General features: G+C 50.2%; 1 protein-coding gene across 5 annotated transcripts in view; it reads right to left on the bottom strand.

Annotated features, from left to right (window-relative positions):
* Positions 1 to 18,038, bottom strand: part of ZDHHC3 (zinc finger DHHC-type palmitoyltransferase 3) — a 56,182-nt gene that overhangs the window by 7,332 nt on the left and 30,812 nt on the right. Inside the window, exons 4-7 of one of the 5 annotated variants that reach the window (XM_032647340.1) lie at positions 14,505 to 14,601; positions 13,761 to 13,842; positions 13,557 to 13,640; positions 9,737 to 9,867 (exon numbers count right to left, since the gene is read on the bottom strand). In XM_032647340.1, coding sequence (XP_032503231.1) covers positions 9,737 to 9,867; positions 13,557 to 13,640; positions 13,761 to 13,842; positions 14,505 to 14,601 — 394 coding nt within the window. Of the gene's footprint in view, positions 1 to 2,211; positions 7,293 to 9,736; positions 9,868 to 13,556; positions 13,641 to 13,760; positions 13,843 to 14,504; positions 14,602 to 18,038 lie in introns of those variants that run through there. The other 4 variants (XM_032647337.1, XM_032647339.1, XM_032647338.1 and 1 more) reach the window with 4 other exon arrangements.

Below are 18,038 nucleotides of genomic sequence, written 5' to 3'. Positions count from 1 at the left end.
TACAGATTCAACGGAATCCCTATCAAATCCCTGTCTCCTAGAGCAAAGGAAATAAAAGCAAAAATAAACAAGTGAGACCTAATTAACCTTAAACGCTTTTGCATGCCAAAGGAAACCCATCGACAAAACAAAGACGATCTACAGAATGGGAGAAAATATTTGCAAATTATATGACCGATGAAGGGTTAATATTCAAAATATATAAACAGCTCATACAACTCAATAGCAACAAACAAACAAACAAGCTGCTTAAAAAATGGGCAGAAGACCTGAATAAACAGATCTCCAAAGAGGACATGCAGATGACCAACAGGCACGTGAAAAGATGCTCAACATCACTAATCATCAGAGAAATGCAAATCAAAACTACCATATCACCTGTAAGACTGGCTATCATCGAAAACAATACAAATAACAAATGTTAACAAGGATGTGGAGAAAAGGGAACATTTGTGCACTGTTGGTGGGAATGTAAATTGGTGAAACCACTGTGGAAAACAGTATGGAGGTTTCTAAAAAACTAAAAATATAACTACCATATGACCCAGCAATTCCACTCCTGGATATATATCTGAAAGAAACAAAAACATTGATTCAAAAAGTTACCGCAGGGCTTCCCTGGTGGCGCAGTGGTTGAGAGTCCGCCTGCCGATGCAGGGGACACGGGTTCGTGTCCCGGTCCGGGAAGATCCCACATGCCGCAGAGCGGCTGGGCCCGTGAGCCATGGCCGCTGAGCCTGCGTGTCCGGAGCCTGTGCTCCTCAACGGGAGAGGCCACAACAGTGAGAGGCCCGCGTCCCGCAAAAAAAAAAAAAAAAAAAAAAGTTACCGCAATGTTCAAAGCAGCGCTATTTACAATAGCCAAGACATAGAAGCAACCTAAATGTACGTCAACAGGTGGATGGATAAAGAAGATGTGGTATATATACACAATGGAATATTACTCAGCCATAAAAAAGAACTTTGGCCATTTGCAACAACATGGATGGGTATTATGCTAAGTGAAATAAGTCAGACAGAGAAAGACAAATACTGTATGATATCACCTCTATGTGGAATCTAAAAAATACAAAAAAACAGGAAATATAACAAAAAAGAAGCAGACTCACAGATATAGAGAACAAATTAGTGGTTACCAGTGGGGAGAGGGAAAAGATGAGGGGCGATATAGGAGTAAGTTATTAAAGGTACAAACTGTTCTGTATAAAATAAGCTACAAGGATATATTGTACAACACAGGGAATATAGCCAATATTTTATAATAATTATAGAGTATAACCTTTAAAATTTTTCAATCATATATTGTAACATATAATATTGTACATCAACCATACTTCAATAAAAATTTTTTTTTAATTAAAAAAAAAAGAGAGCCCACAGGATGATGATTTTCCCCTGTGGTGGCGTGTTCCCAGAAGAGCACTTGGTCTCTACTCAACCTCCTCAGCAAGCTCGTAAAAATGTTCGAGATGGAGCCTGGCCTGCCCACCAGATGAACCTCCTCAGCAGTTAAGTAAACATCCAGGAGTGTCAGCTCTGGGTTTGAAGAGGAGAAACTATTCCAAACGAATCTGATGCCTAAGCAAGGCTGAGGGTCTGGACCCTCAGGTTCAGGAGGAGCCAGTGGGGTTTCTTTTTCCTGGCAGGATGCAATTTTGAGTTCTGTGTGGATATAAAGGTGTCCTGAAGGCAGAGTTTCAAGCTGGAGGTTTGCGGAGGCAGCAGTGATACCCACTTTAGGCTCATGCAGACAAGAATGGTTGATCCCTGGTAAGGGGGCAACAGCCTAAACCAGCACCTCTTGCAGGGAGTGTGTGACTTGGGCCTTTTGGGCCTGGTCTCCCTGGGTGACACATGAGCTGTGATCTATAAAGAAACTCACGAATGCCCCAGAATGAATGTACCAGGACTGCGGCTCCCTAGCAGGTAGAGACCCAGGCACATGCTCTGTAAGGCCTCAGCTAAGGCCCACGGAGCAAGAGCAGGAGGTCCCCCTGCTCCCTGCATCTCAGACATAGAAAGTCGGAGGTGCTGCAGCTTATGCAAATGTGTCCTCCCCAGAGGTGGCCAGACAACTCTCTCATCAGTGGTTTCACATCTTTTTAGTGCAGCCCACAATAGGAAATACACTTCCGTTGCATGTGAGCGCGCGCGCGCACACCCGCCCCACTCCCCCCGGAAGTTTCATGAAACAATATGTATTTTACAAGGTGCAATGCATTATTTTTTATTTCTTTAAAAAAATTCGGTTGCAAACCAATACACTGATCTCACACATCATGAACAGTTGTGTACACGGTCTGAAAGTACAGCTTCAACAGAGCTAACATTCCCTAAAGCCATACAATGTGCCAGACACCATCCTAACACTTACATTCATTTCTCTCTTTGAATCCTCACAGCAATTTTGTGATTTAGATTATCTCCCTGATTTTACAGACGAGAAAACTGAGGCTTAAGTAAATTACTGCCTAAGGTCACACAGGAAGGAAGTAGCTGAGCAGGGATTTGAACCAAAGACCAAGGCCAGGGCCCAAGGCCCCATCACCCCATGACCTCAGCTGCAGAAATTCAGGGCATCCTTTATGTCCATGTCAGAGCACGTTGTCTTCCCCCCGAAGGTTTTTGCAAACACTATTCTGCAACACTTTTCATAATTCCTTGGATCGGCGTCATCAGCTCCCGTGTGCGCAGATGAGGGATCCCTGGGACTCACTCAGTTTTGCTAGGGTAATCACGAGGCTCAAGTCATTAATGAGTTTTTCTTGAGAAAGCGGGGTCGGGGAATGAAGTCTTTGGTTTGGGAGAGTAGACTCGTCAGTGGCTTGTTTTTGTTTCACTGTGAATCCTTTATCCTTTGTTAGGCGATTCTCAGGCAGATATGTATTTAAAAGATACAAGAAAAAGCCACATGGGTGTTGAGGTCCACAGATGGAAACCAAAGGCCGGGACATTCATGTGCATGGCTGCGCCAGGCTCTAATCACTCACTGGCCACCACTCCCACTGGGAGGACCTTGGCTTCACTCTGTCTCATCTCCTTTTGGGATGGTTCTTCACCCAAAGGGCCCCTTGGTCCAGAAACCAGTTGGCCAGATAAGATGTGGAGAAAGATTGCTGGACAGACTAACAGTTTGGCTTCTCCTTCTAACAAATACTTTCCTTGTCTTCTCAGCATTCATTGGCTGGGGAGGCCGCTGGTTATGAGGGAAGAGGGGCTCACAGTGGGCACAGCCCACCCAGCACCACACTGAGTCCCGCAGCACACAGGATCGCTTAATCAGCAGGCCTTTGGGCAACCCCTGCAAGCCCCAAGTGGATCCTCAGACTTGAACATGCGTCACCATCAACGGGGAGGGCTGTGAAAATCCAGATCGCGGCTGCCCCACCCCCTCAGAGTTTCTGATTCAGCAGGTCTGGAATGGAGCCTGAGAATCTGCATCTCTAATAAGTCCCCAGGTGATGAGGATGTTGCTGGTCTGTGGACCACACTTTGAGGTGCACTGCCTCAGTACATCCTCAGCAAGAAGATTCGCAAGAGGGAATCCAGTAAAATCTTCTTCTCTTCACGTATCTTTGACAACTAAGGTCCCCTTTAAGGTTGGAACCCCTCACTTCTACTGGCTGGCTCACCCTGGAGGCTTATGCACTACAAGTTTCCAAGTGAGAAAAACGTAAAACCCATTGGCCTAGTTGGGAGAGCCCAGCCCAGCCTCTCAGTCTGGGGTTTCTGTGTGATGCCAACCTCACGTTAAGTGTTTAATAAACATTGTTTAACCTACCTCATCAGGAAGGTGGATTATTTATTTATCTATCTATCTATTTATTTATTTATGGCTGTGGTGGGTCTTCATTTCTTTGTGAGGGCTTTCTCTAGTTGCGGCGAGCGGGGGCCACTCTTCACCGCGGTGTGTGGGCCTCTCACTGTCGCGGCCTCTCTTGTGGAGCACAGGCTCCAGATGCGCAGGCTCAGTAGTTGTGGCTCATGGGCCTAGTTGCTCTGCGGCGTGTGGGATCTTCCCAGACCAGGGCTCGAACCCGTGTCCCCTGCATTGGCAGGCAGATTCTCAACCACTGCGCCAGGGGAGCCCCCAGGAAGTTGGATTTTAAAAGCTGGTAACTCAACATGTCTCACTTTGGGTTCTTCCAAGGAAAAAGTATTACAAAGATGAGATGGTATGATTAAAAGGAGACGTAGCACATACATTTCTACCTGAATCCACTTTGTGCATGACGTCACCAAGCCCATGCAAATATGCATAGATTTGTTTGCTCCTAAGCCTTTTGCATGGTCAGTCTGGTTGCTACGAACACAAACAGGAAGTTGACAGGCAGGAAGGAGTCACCTAATCCAACTGGCCAAGTCACCTTCCTCTTTATTTTTCCTTTCCACTCCTCAGAGCCCACATTCTGAAAGACTGTGGCTACTACTGTCTCATTTTCCCATGCACACACCATTCAGTGCTGTCAGGATTCCTGTGCTGAAGCAAAAGGCTAGGGCTGCCTTTGTGTAGAGGTGTCCTCCTTCATCAGACGTCTGGGAATACTGAGGAGGGCTCAGGGACGCCTGTTTCTTCCTGTCACTATGCTGCAGAGGACAGCCACATTCCTTAGTCATTGTGCTCCTGGCAAAACGTTCTCCATCTCAACAAGATGAAACAGGAAGAACACAGAGAATTTTGAGCTCTTCCTATGTTCTGAGTATAGCATTTCACTCTGGCTTGAGAACTGGGGAAAATTCGTTCTTTCAGCCAAAGGGCTCATAAAAACCCAGACAGAATCATACAGGATGTCAGAAGGAGACTTTCCCTCTGGGAAAGATATACATGGTATGCTTAGGTATAAATCATGAGTTTCTATTTTTAGGATTTGAAAAAAAATCAATACATCTTCAGCACTATCTACTGTATTCCTTAGAAATTCCATGGGAGGAAGAACCAACTTGGGTCACTTAAAAAAATGCCCTTGAAGATGGGGTATTTTGAGGCATCCGAATACTTAAAAATATTCCCTGAGTCCTACTCTCTCTTCTGAAAGCACATGGGAAACAAATGCTATAAAGTAGATTTAAAAGCAGCATTAAAAAAAAAAGCCCACATCACAGCCTTGACCATGGCGTAAATAGCACAGCAGAGGCAGGTCGAAGTTAATTGACTTAGGAAAGGTCACAGGGTTCCTTGGTTAAACATCCGAGGCATGGTGAAGAGCTCCTCAAAGCGATGTCCCAGGGCGTGTGTGGAAGCTTCCAGTGATTTCCTCTGGCTTGACTTGGCCTTCTGCTGGGTGGGCAGAAGAAAATGGGTCTCTCTCCCAGGCCCAACCCTAGAAGCAAACTCCACAGACCTGATGAGTTTTTCTGTAGCAACTGGGAGCCCACAAGCATAAGAGAAGGGACGCAGGCAGCAGAAAGAGCCAGAGGAGAGAGGCCCGGTGGGGGCACCTTGTCCAAGGCGGGGCTGTAAACGTCCCTTAGCGGCAACACAATAGAAACCTCATTCAAGAGAGGAAGCATGCATACATGTCCTTTAAAAGCAATGAAAGAAATGCCCAAACACAGCACACTCACGTTGACTGGACAATCGGCTCTCCCTGAGGGGTAACACTGTGAGAGACGGGAGCTCAGCCAGAACAGGTTTTGGAAAACTTTTATTGCGTTTTGTTTCCATGTGGAAGCACTGACAGAATTGAAAAGAGGCAGCATGTTCCACTTACTTTTCTGAAAGATCACATAGCTAGATGAAGTCTCTCCTCACCCAGGGCTGATTTAATAAACCTCACCCCAAACCCACCCCAAGCAAAAGATAAAAAAAGGTTTGTGGTGATCGCTTAAAAAAACAAATCCACGTTGAGATGGTATTCGGATTTGCGACCTCTGCATTTGATGCGTACTCCCTGTCCCCTCACCTCCCGCCACTGTCTTCAGGCCCTTCCTCCTTCAAATGAGACTCAACACACAAGTAGGCAAATGGAAAAGCTAGTCAGTTTCAGCGCCACAGGCTTAGGTGTGTCTGCCGATTCCAGTGGATGGATGGCCATCTCTCAACTTTAAAATGTTTGGCTGTAACGTTGCCCTTGCATCACGGTCAGCCCACGCAGGATAATGGTCTCCCAGGTTAAAATACAGACAAGACACGGGTATGTGCACATTTATGGGTCTAAAATGTCAGAAAGTAAACCCACTGCAGGGATTTACAAAATGAGGAAGAAGGGGTTGACGGTGGAGCTGAGGCTGTTTCACTTGGCAGTAGCACTGCTTAACCGACACCTCGCTAGGAGAGGGAGGGAGGTGGGGAGGTCAGAGAAGAAGCAACCGTTGATGAGGGAAATGTAGCTCGCCTGAAGCTGGGTCATTTTCTTCTTCCTTTGATTGTATAAGGCATTTTGAACTGGAAAAACTTCTTCACATTCTTCCAAATAATCAGAGTTGGAATATAACTGGTGATTCAGAATACAAATAAGACCCCTTTCATCTCCATCCCCCACCCCACAAGTCATTCTACACACCCAGAGCCCCTAACTTACAAGGCAGGAAATTGATTTTGTGAATTAGGAGGCGAATCGTGTTCACATGGGGGATGAGGCCACTGTGTCAAGGACCCTTTTAAGGGCTCCATCCCTGATCCTGGCCCTCTCAGGTCACAAGGAGTAAGCATCCATCTTCGGTGAGGTTTTAACTCCCATCTGGGCGCTCGCCACTGCCTCCTGGGCAGTGGGAGGTCATGGGCCCTCCTGGCTCTCCTATGCGTCCCAAACAGGTGTCCGGGCCGGTCCATCCACGCACAAGTGTCACGACTCAGTTAGTACAAGGGGGCATGGCCTGGAGACAGCGCCCTCCACATTAGTCATGCCAGACAGACAGCAGAGAGGAAACCAGAGATCAGAGAAGTGATTTTAAAAAGGAAAAAAGAAAAGCAGCTTCGGTCACCAAAAAAATAGAAAGGATGATCTTTTAAAAATAAAACATGGGGACATTTTTTTTTTCTCTGCAATGTTCAGCCATTTTACTTGAGACATTAAAAAAAATGTTTTAGAGTAGTTGTTTTGCTTTTTCGGTTTAAACGTTCATGAGAACGGATTGGATGGTAGTGCTGGGATGTGGTTTGTGTCTGAGTGGCAATGCTGGTCAGGGGTCCTTCAGACCACATACTGGTACGGGTCTGCCTTCCCTTGGTCTGGCGTGGCAAAGGGGCTGGCCCAGCCTAGAGAAAAGGGGTGGCCAAAAACGGCTTTCATGTTCATCCATTTTGTTTTTTTAGCCCATCTTCTCTCTTCCTTTTTCAATTGTTCTATTCCCTGAAAACAAGAACAATCATCCTTTCAGTTAAGCACTTTACTGCTGTGGTTTGGGGGAGAGATATCCATTAGCTTGAGGTGAATGGAGTAAATGCTTCCTTTTTAAAGCCACGAAGCTCATCTACATAGTACATTTTTCTTCTCTTTCTCTCATAAAAAGTGCTAAAGAAAAAAATCATAATTTTTTTTGGGGGGGGGTGGGCATATAGGCACACATGTATAAGTCCCTCCAGGAAGGAAGGGACAAATGAGCAAAGTCAGCAGGCCCCTAAGCCACTGTTCCTAGTTGTGCAATCCAGTGTTTTGTTAAGTGAGTCCTTGCTGGGTCTGCAGAGGCGCTTCAGGCCTGGTTCTGAGCTGTGTGTGTGGGAGCACTGTGAAGGCTGGGGCGCAGGAAGCCTCAGCTGGCGGGGAGCTTGAGATCATGATAGCCAAGGACGGCCATTAATTTGGGAACAGTTCATGGTAAGTCTGAAGCTACTATGACCACTTTGCAGACAAAAAAAAGAACCAAGTCAAAGGACCAGCTCTGGTGCTGTTAGGCCCCCCAGCCTGGGAGGCCAAGGAGCGCCCTGCTTAGCGGGACTGGCGAGGCACAGTGGAGGAGGTGGAACAGGAGGGAGAGGTCACCACAGAGGAGGAAGGAGACGGATTAGTATAGGTTAGAAGGGCCGCACGGACAGACCGCTCAGCCTCAGCCTCAGCCCCGGCAAAGGCCTTCCTGTGCTCCTTTGGGGAGAAGTGTGACCCAAGGCCATCTCAGCAGTTGTCACAGAGCCCGCACGACCCCCTGGCCAAGTCTCGCAAGAAAAATGTGGCCGGGGGGAGCAGGCTGATCCCTCCCTTTTCCCTTCTCCTGAAGGAGCTGGTCAGCGGGTGGGGCCGGAGGACAGGGGAGAAGCAGCCTGGCAGGAGCCTGGCCAGGGGCCTGTCTGCTGTGGTCTCTGTGAGGTAGAGGCGCAGGGGTGGGGCCTGAGGGGACAGCCCAGTCTGAGTCTGGGCAGTGGGAGGTCATGGGCCCTCCTGGCTCTCCTATGCATCCCAAACAGGTGTCCGGGTCGGACACCTAGGTTCCCAGCCTAGGGCCCTGGGACAATAGAGGCCAAGGGCAAGATGCCCTTTCCCATAAGCTGCAGGCCCTTGGCTTCTTTCTCCTTTCCTTTCAATGTGACTCCCTTTAGGAATACCCTTGAGGGGGAAGAACAACTAGGACCAGGGCCATGAGAGTTTTCCTTCTAGCTCCCCCAGACCATGGCTTGTGTGGCCTGGGGGGTGTCCCAACAGCGGGTAGGGCCAGATAGTCATCTCTGGGTTCCCTGCAGGTCTTATGCAGAGAAGTTTGTCACATTTACTGCATGGATACACAGCTGGATCTACACCATTGGCTACTATTTTTACAGACACTCTTTTATAATGATATGAATGCTTATAAAAGAAAAAAGGTGCTGAGAGGCACCCAACCTTCTAAACCATGGGGAATTGCCGCAGATCCAAATGGTGGTGCCTTGGCAGCCGGCAGCATCACCCTTCTCCACATGCTGAATTTCCACACCCACAGGAATGGGGCCTCAGCAGCAGCAGCAACAACTGAGTCTTCCTACGAGCCTCCATCTAAGGCTGACTACCCAATCGGCTGAAGTTCCCCCAAAGAACCCTAGACGATTGTTGAGAGCTGCTACCTGAAGGGGACTTTGGGAAGCCAGGAGGAACTCATGACCTCACCCCAGAGCTAAGGGCTGCCCCTTCCTCCTGGGGCCCCTTACCCAGACCCCAAACCCAAACAGGGAAGAAATGCCCACATCACAGCCACGGACTGACCACCTGGAGGCTTTTGGACACCTTAGGAAGGTTGAGAGGTAGTGGCAGTGGCACCAGGGGTATGGGCTCCAGCTTGGCTGAGCCAGCAGCTTCAAAGCTCCCAGAGAAGGAGCTGTGAGCAGGGCGGAAGGTGGGGGCAGGTAGAAGGCAGCAGATGAGGACCAGAGCCGGATCTTGCTGCCCACTGCTCTGGGGGCTCAAGCTGAGCTGTCTCCTGACTCCATCCTCAGGACCTGTTCGTGAAGGCACCTTCTCTGGGAAGCCGACCCTGTCTGTGCCACCTGGGTCAGGGTGGCCTTTGTCCACCACCTGTCTCCAAGCCTGTGGCCACTGGATGGGAAGGGCATCCCAGTGCCTAGCAGAATGCCCGACCCAGAGCCGTGTATAAGACAGAATCATCACGGGAAGGTGGAAGGCCTTTGCCGAGGCTGCGGGGCCCCATTCCTGGTGTGATGTGAGTGCCAGTCCCAAGTGGGGAGGAAGAAGATCCCGAGTCACTGCAAATGGAGGAATGTGCCCTGCACACCCAGGGCCTGGCCGCTGGGCTCCCAGGTCTGGCCTGCAAGCAGCCCTCCCCCCACCCCAGCTGTGGAGGTAGATGGTGAGCAGGCTGCCCACTTGCTTACCGTCTCATCCGTGCAGATGGAGTGTACCTGGGTCCCAAACATGACTGATGTGAAAATGAGGAAGAGCAGCCCCTCGAAGCACAGGAGGATGAGGAGGATCACTGTGGTGGGTGGCGAGAAGGAGCTGCACTCTGAAAGAGAAGGGACACATGGGGCTCAGGGCTGCCCCTCGCCACCCCCAGGGCTCCTCTCTGGCTTCGAGGCCATGGCAGGGGCCGTCCTCTCCCACACCTGGCCGTACCAGCTCTCCCTCAGGAAAGCCCTCCTCAGCAGGCTGGACCTTGCCGGCTTCCCCTCCCTCACATGTACCACTCCCTGCTCTCCGTCGCTCTTCCCGGACAGCACGGGTGTCTGCATCCTGGTGCCAAGCACAGTACCCAGCACAGTCTGGAAGGACCAGAAGGACTCAGAGCTGAGGCACGAAGGCCTGATGACACCACAGGGAGACCCTCCTCTCCTCAGAGAGCAAAATGCAGGTTGCACAGGTAGAGGGGCCTCAGTCCAGGCCTGGTTTGGCCGTGGGTTTTCTGGGCATTCCTGTGCCTCTATCTGCTCACGGGTGAGAGGAAAAGCCAGGTCTGGAGGATCACTCAGTGGCTGTGGGATCTACAGCTCGGCAGGGGGCAGTCTAAGTGCTGGGGCTTGGCCTGACCCAGTAAGCCCCACGGGGAAGGCCCGCTCTCGGGAGCATCTGCGTCCCTGAGACAGTCAGTCCTGAAGCTGGGGAGCTGACAGAAGAGCCACCTGGCCCAGAGCAGACACTTTCACTCCCCTGGCCCCTACTACGACCTCATCCTGACCTGGGTGTGACCCGAGGCAAGTCCTTGTCCCTCTCCAGGCCTCTACTCCCTCCACTGTAGAGCAGTGAGGTTTGACCAGATGTGTGGTTTTGTTTTAGGCAGCAGAATCCTTTGTCTGAGTAGAGTCTAAGTCAGAAACCCAGCCCACTGAAAAGAAGAGGTGCTGAGGGAGATGGTGGGGGGGGTTGAGCAGGCAGAGGACCCCTTCTCTGGCTCTTCACCATCAAGGCAGCTTCTCAGGAGAGCCCTGGACCACCTTGGGAGACAGGGGCCCCACTTGTGGCACTGGTCCAGGCCCCTTGGTTGGCACTCACTACCCAAGGACTCCTGCCCTTGCCAACAGCTGCCGGGCCTGTCACACCTGGGCCGTGGCCCATGTTTCTGGCTCTTCCAGTGCTCTGGCCTGTTTTCCTGACAGAAGGGGTCTGATCCTGCAGGGCAGAGCTGGGCTTCACTCGGCTTTGGGAATTCAGGGAGTAAGTGCCCCCTCCAAGCTGCCCTGCTAGCTCCCTCACAGGAATGTCAGGAGAGGAAAAGGACATAAATCTGGAATGAGCTTAGAGACACACCAGCACTGAATGGGTGGCAGGGTAAGAGCATCTTGTCTAAATGCCTTATCTCCCCACATTTTCCTCAGAACTTAACAGCTCCACATGACTTCCCTTCTTGGTTCCTTGCTGGGTAGGGTGTGGTTAGGGTGGCCCAGCAGCCTGACGGGCTGGCCCTGGGTGGCCACAGCTGGGGCAGGTACCTGCCTGGCTTCTGGGCTGGTCAGGGTGGTGGGCAGGACAAGGCAGACAGGGTGGGCATGGATCCTGTACCAACTCCTGACTATGAACTCTCACTAACATCCTGACCTTCCCCTCTCTAGCTTGGGCTGGAACTGTGGCAGTCACGAAAATGGGGAGACATGGTGTTTTGGACTAAATTGTAAACCACCCCCTGAAATTCACATGCCAAAGCCCTAACCCCCAAAGTGATATTATTTGGAGCCAGGGCCCCTGGGAGGTAATGAGGGTTGGAAGAGGTCATGAGGGTAGGGCCCTCGTGATAGGATTAGTTCTCTTATGAAAAGAGACACCAGAGAGCTTGCTTTTCTCTCTCTGCCATGTGAGGACACAAGAGGAGAGGGCCGTCTGCAAGCCAGGAAAAGGGTCCTCACCAGGAATGGAATTGGTTGGTACCGTGATCTTGGACTTTCCAGCCTCCCAGACTGTGAGGAATGAATGTTTTAGCCTCCCAGTCTATGGTATCTTGTTATGGCAGCCTGAGGTGACTAATACCCATGGGATTTCTCTTCCCCTAAATGAGGTCAAGCCAGGCAGAGATGGGGGCAGGACCGGGGAGATACACTAAGTCCCCTACATACAAACCTTCAAGTGGCGAACTTTCAAAGATGTGAACGTGTGTTTGCACGTCCAATTACGTTAGTTGGATTATGTTAGTTGGGTACCTAGGCTAATGTTGTTGGACTTTACGAACTAATTGGACTTATGAACGTGCTCTGAGAACGGAACTTGTTCGTATATAGCGGACTTACTGTTGAAGGGGGGCAGATGCAAACTACAGAGGCAGGGAAAGCCTCAATATCTGGTTGGGAGCTAAAGATACTGTCCTTTTCACAGCCTCACAAGTTCTGGGGGAAATAATAGGAAGAAAAAGCCTAAGAAGTCAGTATGTGCAGGAAGAGCAAAACTCCTAAAAAATGATGAAATGAAGGGGGGAACCAATCAATGGAAAAAGAATGAAAATATGATGTTTCTGCTCAAGATGTGTCTCACAGATGTATGTGTGAAAGATGGAGCCCAGCAGGTGGCCTCTCTTAATTCCTCCAGTATCTGTAGTAGTCTTCCCCTTATCCTTGGTTTTGCTTTCTGCAGTTTCATTTACCTGTAGGCAACCTCAGTGCAAAAATATTAAACGGAAAATTCCAGAAATAAACAATCCATAGGTTTTAAAATACAAACTGTTCTGAGTAGCGCGATGAAATCTCACGCCATCTTGCTCTGTCCACCTGGGACGTGAACCATCGCTTTGTCCAGCATATCCATGCTGCATATGCTACCTACTACCTCGGCTACCAAATCAACTACTGTGGTGTCACAGTGCTTGTGTTCAAGTAACCCTTATTCTACTTAATAATGGCCCCAAAATGCAAGAGCAGTGATGCTGGCAATTCAGATATTTTCTTACTGTGCCTAATTTATAAATTAAACTTGATCATAGGTATGTGTGTATAGGAAAAAACATGGTATATATAGGGTTCTGTACTATCTGAGGTTTCAGGCATTCCACTGGGGGTCTTGGAACATATCCCCTGCAGATAAGATGGGACTACTGTACTAAAAATTGTTTTCTTATAACTTTTTTTAATTCTTCTTTAAAAAAATTTAAATTTTATTTATTTTTTCAGCATCTACATTTTTCCCTCAGGATTTATGCAATCTTGTGGTTGGAGTTTCTTCTTCAGCATTTGCACTTTTTTTTTTTTTTTTTTTTTTTTTGCGGTACGCAGGCCTCTCACTGTTGTGGCCTCTCCCGTTGCGAAGCACAGGCTCCGGAGGCGCAGGCTCAGCAGCCATGGCTCACGGGCCCAGACCGGGGCACGAGCCCGTGTCCCCTGCATCAGCAGGCAGACTCTCAACCACTGCGCCACCAGGGAAGCCCGCATTTGCACATTTAAATGAGATACTTCAAAAGCAGGAAGAATTTGTCTACAATCTTAACGGAAATTGGTGATTAAGCAGTTAAAAAAACAACCATCACACACACACACACACACACACACACACACACACACACACACACACAAGATTAACGAAAACCGTCCATGTTAAAAATGGATTTCTGCAAGGTTGGAATAAAATGACCTTCAATTAAAGCTCCTCACTTAAAGACATGGAAGCAAAAGCTCTCTCTGCAGGCACAGCTCCACTCCAGGGAATGCACCGCCCTGCTGGGGGCCTGCATTTTCCCTGGGCTCACTCAGGCTAGCGGGTCTGTCCAACTCACTACATTACCTGTAGAACTGACTTTAAGGGGCTGCTTTTTTTCATGAAGAGATATTTGGGCCCCTGCTGTTTCTTCCCTGATAGGTCCATGGGCTTGCAGGAGATCTAATAAAATGAGGTTGGCCCCTGGCACCAAGACGGAAACAAAGAGCCCACCCTGCTTGGGTCATGCGCCCCCCTGCAGCAAGGAGGGAAGCCCTGGCACATACTCACTTGTCCAGTCTTCTTCAAAGCAATGCAGGAAGTGGAATCCCACCATGATGAGGGCGTGCAAGGAAATGAGAGCTATGTACATCTGAAACAGGAAAGCAGTGCAGACGCCATTGTTGTGAGAACCTTCTGGCCGTGACGGCTCCCGGGACGGGGTGCTCAGAACCTCCCATTCAGGAACACTTAGGCTGAGGACTGAGCAGGAGGGGGACCAGAGAGGCACCTGGTGATTTCTCCACTGGTTCCCCGCCCCCAGCCCTGGGTCTGAGGTGAGCGGCCATTCACTGGGAGCGTGTGGGACAAGAACAGAAACAAGCACGTGTCACCAGGTGTGACCTGGGCTGCCCTGGGGGCTCCAGGCCAGCTGCTGCTCCTCACTTGAAAGGTCAGGGCGGTGACTGCCATTGGCCCCTCCAGCCCTCAGGCTAGATACACTCCGCCTACCTGCAGCTGAGGGAGGGTTGCCGCCTTCTTTAGCTACTTAGGTGGGACACCAGGCATAGAGGCCCAGAACACGGCCCTTGCTTATAGCTAATCAACTTGAGTCAGTTTTCTAGATGCTCAAGTGAAGGGCACAGGAACGGGCACTTGTAGAACCAAGGAGAGCTCTGGCAGAAAGGCGGAGGTCTGCGTGGCCAGGCACTCTTCTGAACAGCAGCAAAGAACACTGTGAGTGCTGACAATTCGAAGGAACAGAGGTCTCCATTGCTTCACAGAGGGCGGGGCAGAATTCGGAAGCTGACTTACTGTAAACAGGACGAAGTACTTCTGGTTGTTCTCGCCAACACAGTTATTGACCCAGGGACAGTGGTGGTCCATCTTCCGAATGCACCGCTTACAAACACTGAAAGAGCCGTAAGGCAGATCTTTAGGGTGGTCCTCAAGGAGGCGGGAGGGTCGAGGGGACTCAAAACCCATGCTCCTGCACCACTCCTGGCAAGTGGCCTCTAGGGCGCCACCCAATGTTTTGCTGCATGTGTGTTGCAAGGGGCTTGGAAGGCAGGGCCAGGACCTCCAGGGTCACAATCATTCCAAACAAGGGGACCGTAATCCACCTCCAAGGCCTCTTATCTTGTTTCACATAAAAACAGGCTGGAACTGACATGGCTGAGAAAGAGACTGCTCTCCTGAGGTAACAGTGGGCTGAAAATGTGGTTTACTGAAAGGACAGAAAGAAGCAGCACTTTCAAAAACTTGACAGGATGAGATGGGATACAGCTGCTCCTAATTTCCCCCCAAAGACCAAAAACCTGACCAGGGAACCTCCCAGGGTGCGGCTGATGAGAGAGAGCACTAGAAGAGTTCAGAGTGGGGTCACGAGCAGTGCGTCACATGGCGGCAGGAAGTCCCCCTCTAAGGACCTTGCAGCTCTAAGATAATATCCACTTAGCCCAAAACAGCAGAAAAGTCATTTGAGCTTAAGTGTTGATCAGAAATCCCACTAATTTGCAAATTACTAACTTGTTACTGGGATAATTTTTGGACTGAGACTGTTTGAAGCTTTGTTATTTGATAGCAAATGCCTTCCCCACCCCTTTTTGGACCATACAAGTAAGAATCTGAAACAAGAGCACAAGGCTAATGGGACCTCAAAAGCAACTACTCCCAAAGCTCAAGTTCAGGAAGACCGATTTGCCAATAGATGGGCTCATTAAAAATTGTTTCTTGGGGCTTCCCTGGTGGTGCAGTGGTTCAGAGTCCGCCTGCCGATGCAGGGGACACGGGTTTGTGCCCCGGTCCGGGAAGATCCCACATGCCGCGGAGCGGCTGGGCCCGTGAGCCACGGCCGCTGAGCCTGTGCTCCGCAACGGGAGAGGCCACAACAGTGAGAGGCCCGCGTACCGCAAAAAAAAAAAAAATTGTTTCATTCTCGATTCATTAAAATAGCCTCCCTAACATTTATCTTGGGGGCAGTATTTGTTCAAAACAGTTTGAAATACTATATATACAAGCTTGGAAATAATAGAATTATATATATATTTGACAGTCCCTTAGTTTACACCAGCTTTTCTTTCTAGTAGTTTCCATAACCAACTTTATCTCAGGTTCTTACTAAGGTGGGCTATGGTGGGTGGACCCTGGGGGAAGCGTTGGCTCAGGGGCCTGCTGAAGAGAAGGCTGCCTCATGCTCACACACAGTGCTCGCTGAGCTCTGGCTGACCCACAGACAGGGCAGGGATGGCGCAGAAGGAGCTGTTCTGGGCATGGAGGCGAGCTGTTCCCAGACCGCAGGCCGGGAAGCACAGACCACTCTGAAGGAGGGCTCACTTGCACCCCAAGGGGGAGGCGTGGGCTTTTCTAAGCATGGCATGAGCTCTGGTGGCAAGGCAGACCTGGGTACCCCCCTGCCCCCCACAGGACGTGAGTACCGTTATAAGAGAAAGTGAGAACAGATGCTGGCTCAGACGAGTGGTGGGGTCATTCTGGTCTCCACCCTTGTTCTTCCCACAGCTTCAAGGGGTCATGATAACACAGGCATATGGGGAATGGGCACATTTCAGAGATGCTGAACCAGCTCCAGAAATCTCCTTGGGAGCCAGAAAGGCGGGGTAAGAAAAGGACGCATGAGAGGGGCGTGGAGGGCAATAAAGAGAAAGCCAGGTACCACAACTCCATTACTTGATCAATCAACTCACTCTCTCTCTCTCTCTCTCTCTCTCTCTCTCTGTGTATGTTACCGATTTGAATGAATGAATGAAAGAATAGGTAACACTTGTTCCCAGTGTACAATCTTGAAAGTACAGACAAGTAGGCAGTAAAGCTCCCTGCATTCTGGGCCTCAGCCAACACATTCCCACCATGGAACCACCCCCGTAGCCCATGTCTTGTATGTCCTTCCTCAGCTCTGGGGTTTCTTAATCCCCTCCCTATCTGGGCAGCTCCTGAGGGTAACCACCTCCCTGCTCTGGACTCTTGAGCAGTTTTTCTTCCACTTGTACTTCTTTGTAAAAGGGGTTTCAGGTGGGTGCTCTGAGGCAGTGTTTGCTCAGCAGCAGAGAGGTGCCAAATGGCCTGACATCCTCTGAAAGCTGTCTAAGAGATTAAGCAAATCTGTCCCTTGCTCTCCCCTCCCAGCCTCTCTGAAGAGGCCAGGTGTGAACCCTAGGAAGCTGGGTTTCACAATGGGCTAAGTTTCACTGGGCAGCCAAATTAGAACACTACTCATTCTTCTAGAAGTAGGCAGGAGTACAGCCCACTGAGAGTTGCAAAAGTTGTCCAGAGGGTTGGTCTCTGAGTTTCCTATTTGCAAAGACAGGAAATGCCAAGATGGCGCCTCTCCCTCCGGCTTACAGAGTTGTTCAGAAGCGGGCTCCTGGGGCAGGTGGTAGTGCACGTGGGTGGTGGAGGTCCATCCATGTATGTGGCTGGAGGCGCTGTTTAGAGGCTAACTGACCCACGGCTCACAAAACACCCAGCCTGAATGGCTCTGGGGCTGGGGCCTGGAGAGCACCAAGGGCAAGGCCTGGTCCCTCAGTGGGCCAAGTGAAGGGTGCTCCAGGCCCAGGGGGTGACTGCCCACACCTGCCTGGCTATTTCATCTCAGGCACCAGCCCTCAAGGGGAGGAAGAAAAAAAGTGAGCCTTCCACAACCCCTGACACCCCACTGGGAATCAGGCACCTCAGAGTCAGTCTTCTTCCCAGTTCCCACAGCACAGTGGGCTCACTGGTGTCCCCTCCCCAGACACAGCAGGGCAGCTCAAGCACAGCAACCAGGGAAGGCTCCCAGAGGGCCCTTTCTCCACTCTTGCATCCTGGCGAAATCCACCTTCCCTGGGGCTCCTGCCTGCACTCCTCTCTTGTACCAACTCCAGTGTCTCCTGTGTGAGACGCTGTGGACACAGACATGTCCTAAGCATTCAATGGCAGCTGCTAAAAAAGACCAAATGTCCTCAATGGAGGTATTTGGGGTATTCCTACCTTCAGGGTTTCCCAGGCCCCTCCCGTTTTTTTTTGTTGGTTTGTTTTTTTAATTTATTTTTGGCTGTGCGCGAGCTTTCTCTAGTTGCGGCAAGTAGGGGCTATTTGCTGCGGCGCACGGGCTTCTCATTGCGGTGGCTTCTCTTGTTGCGGATCACGGACTCTAGGTGCGTGGGCTTCAGTAGTTGTGGCACGTGGGCTTCAGTAGTTGTGGCACGTGAGCCCTAGAGCATGCAGGCTTCAGTAGTTGTGGCACACACGCCCAGTAGTTGTGGCTCGCGGGCTCTAGAGCACAGGGTCAGCAGTTGTGGCGCATGGGCTTAGCTGCTCCGCAGCATGTGGAATCTTCCCGGACCAGGGCTT

This window comes from Phocoena sinus, chromosome 11, assembly GCF_008692025.1.
Source record: "Phocoena sinus isolate mPhoSin1 chromosome 11, mPhoSin1.pri, whole genome shotgun sequence".
Classification (NCBI taxonomy): domain Eukaryota; kingdom Metazoa; phylum Chordata; class Mammalia; order Artiodactyla; family Phocoenidae; genus Phocoena; species Phocoena sinus.
Note: the sequence above shows the minus strand (reverse complement) of the source record. Positions and strands in the feature narration are given on the sequence as shown.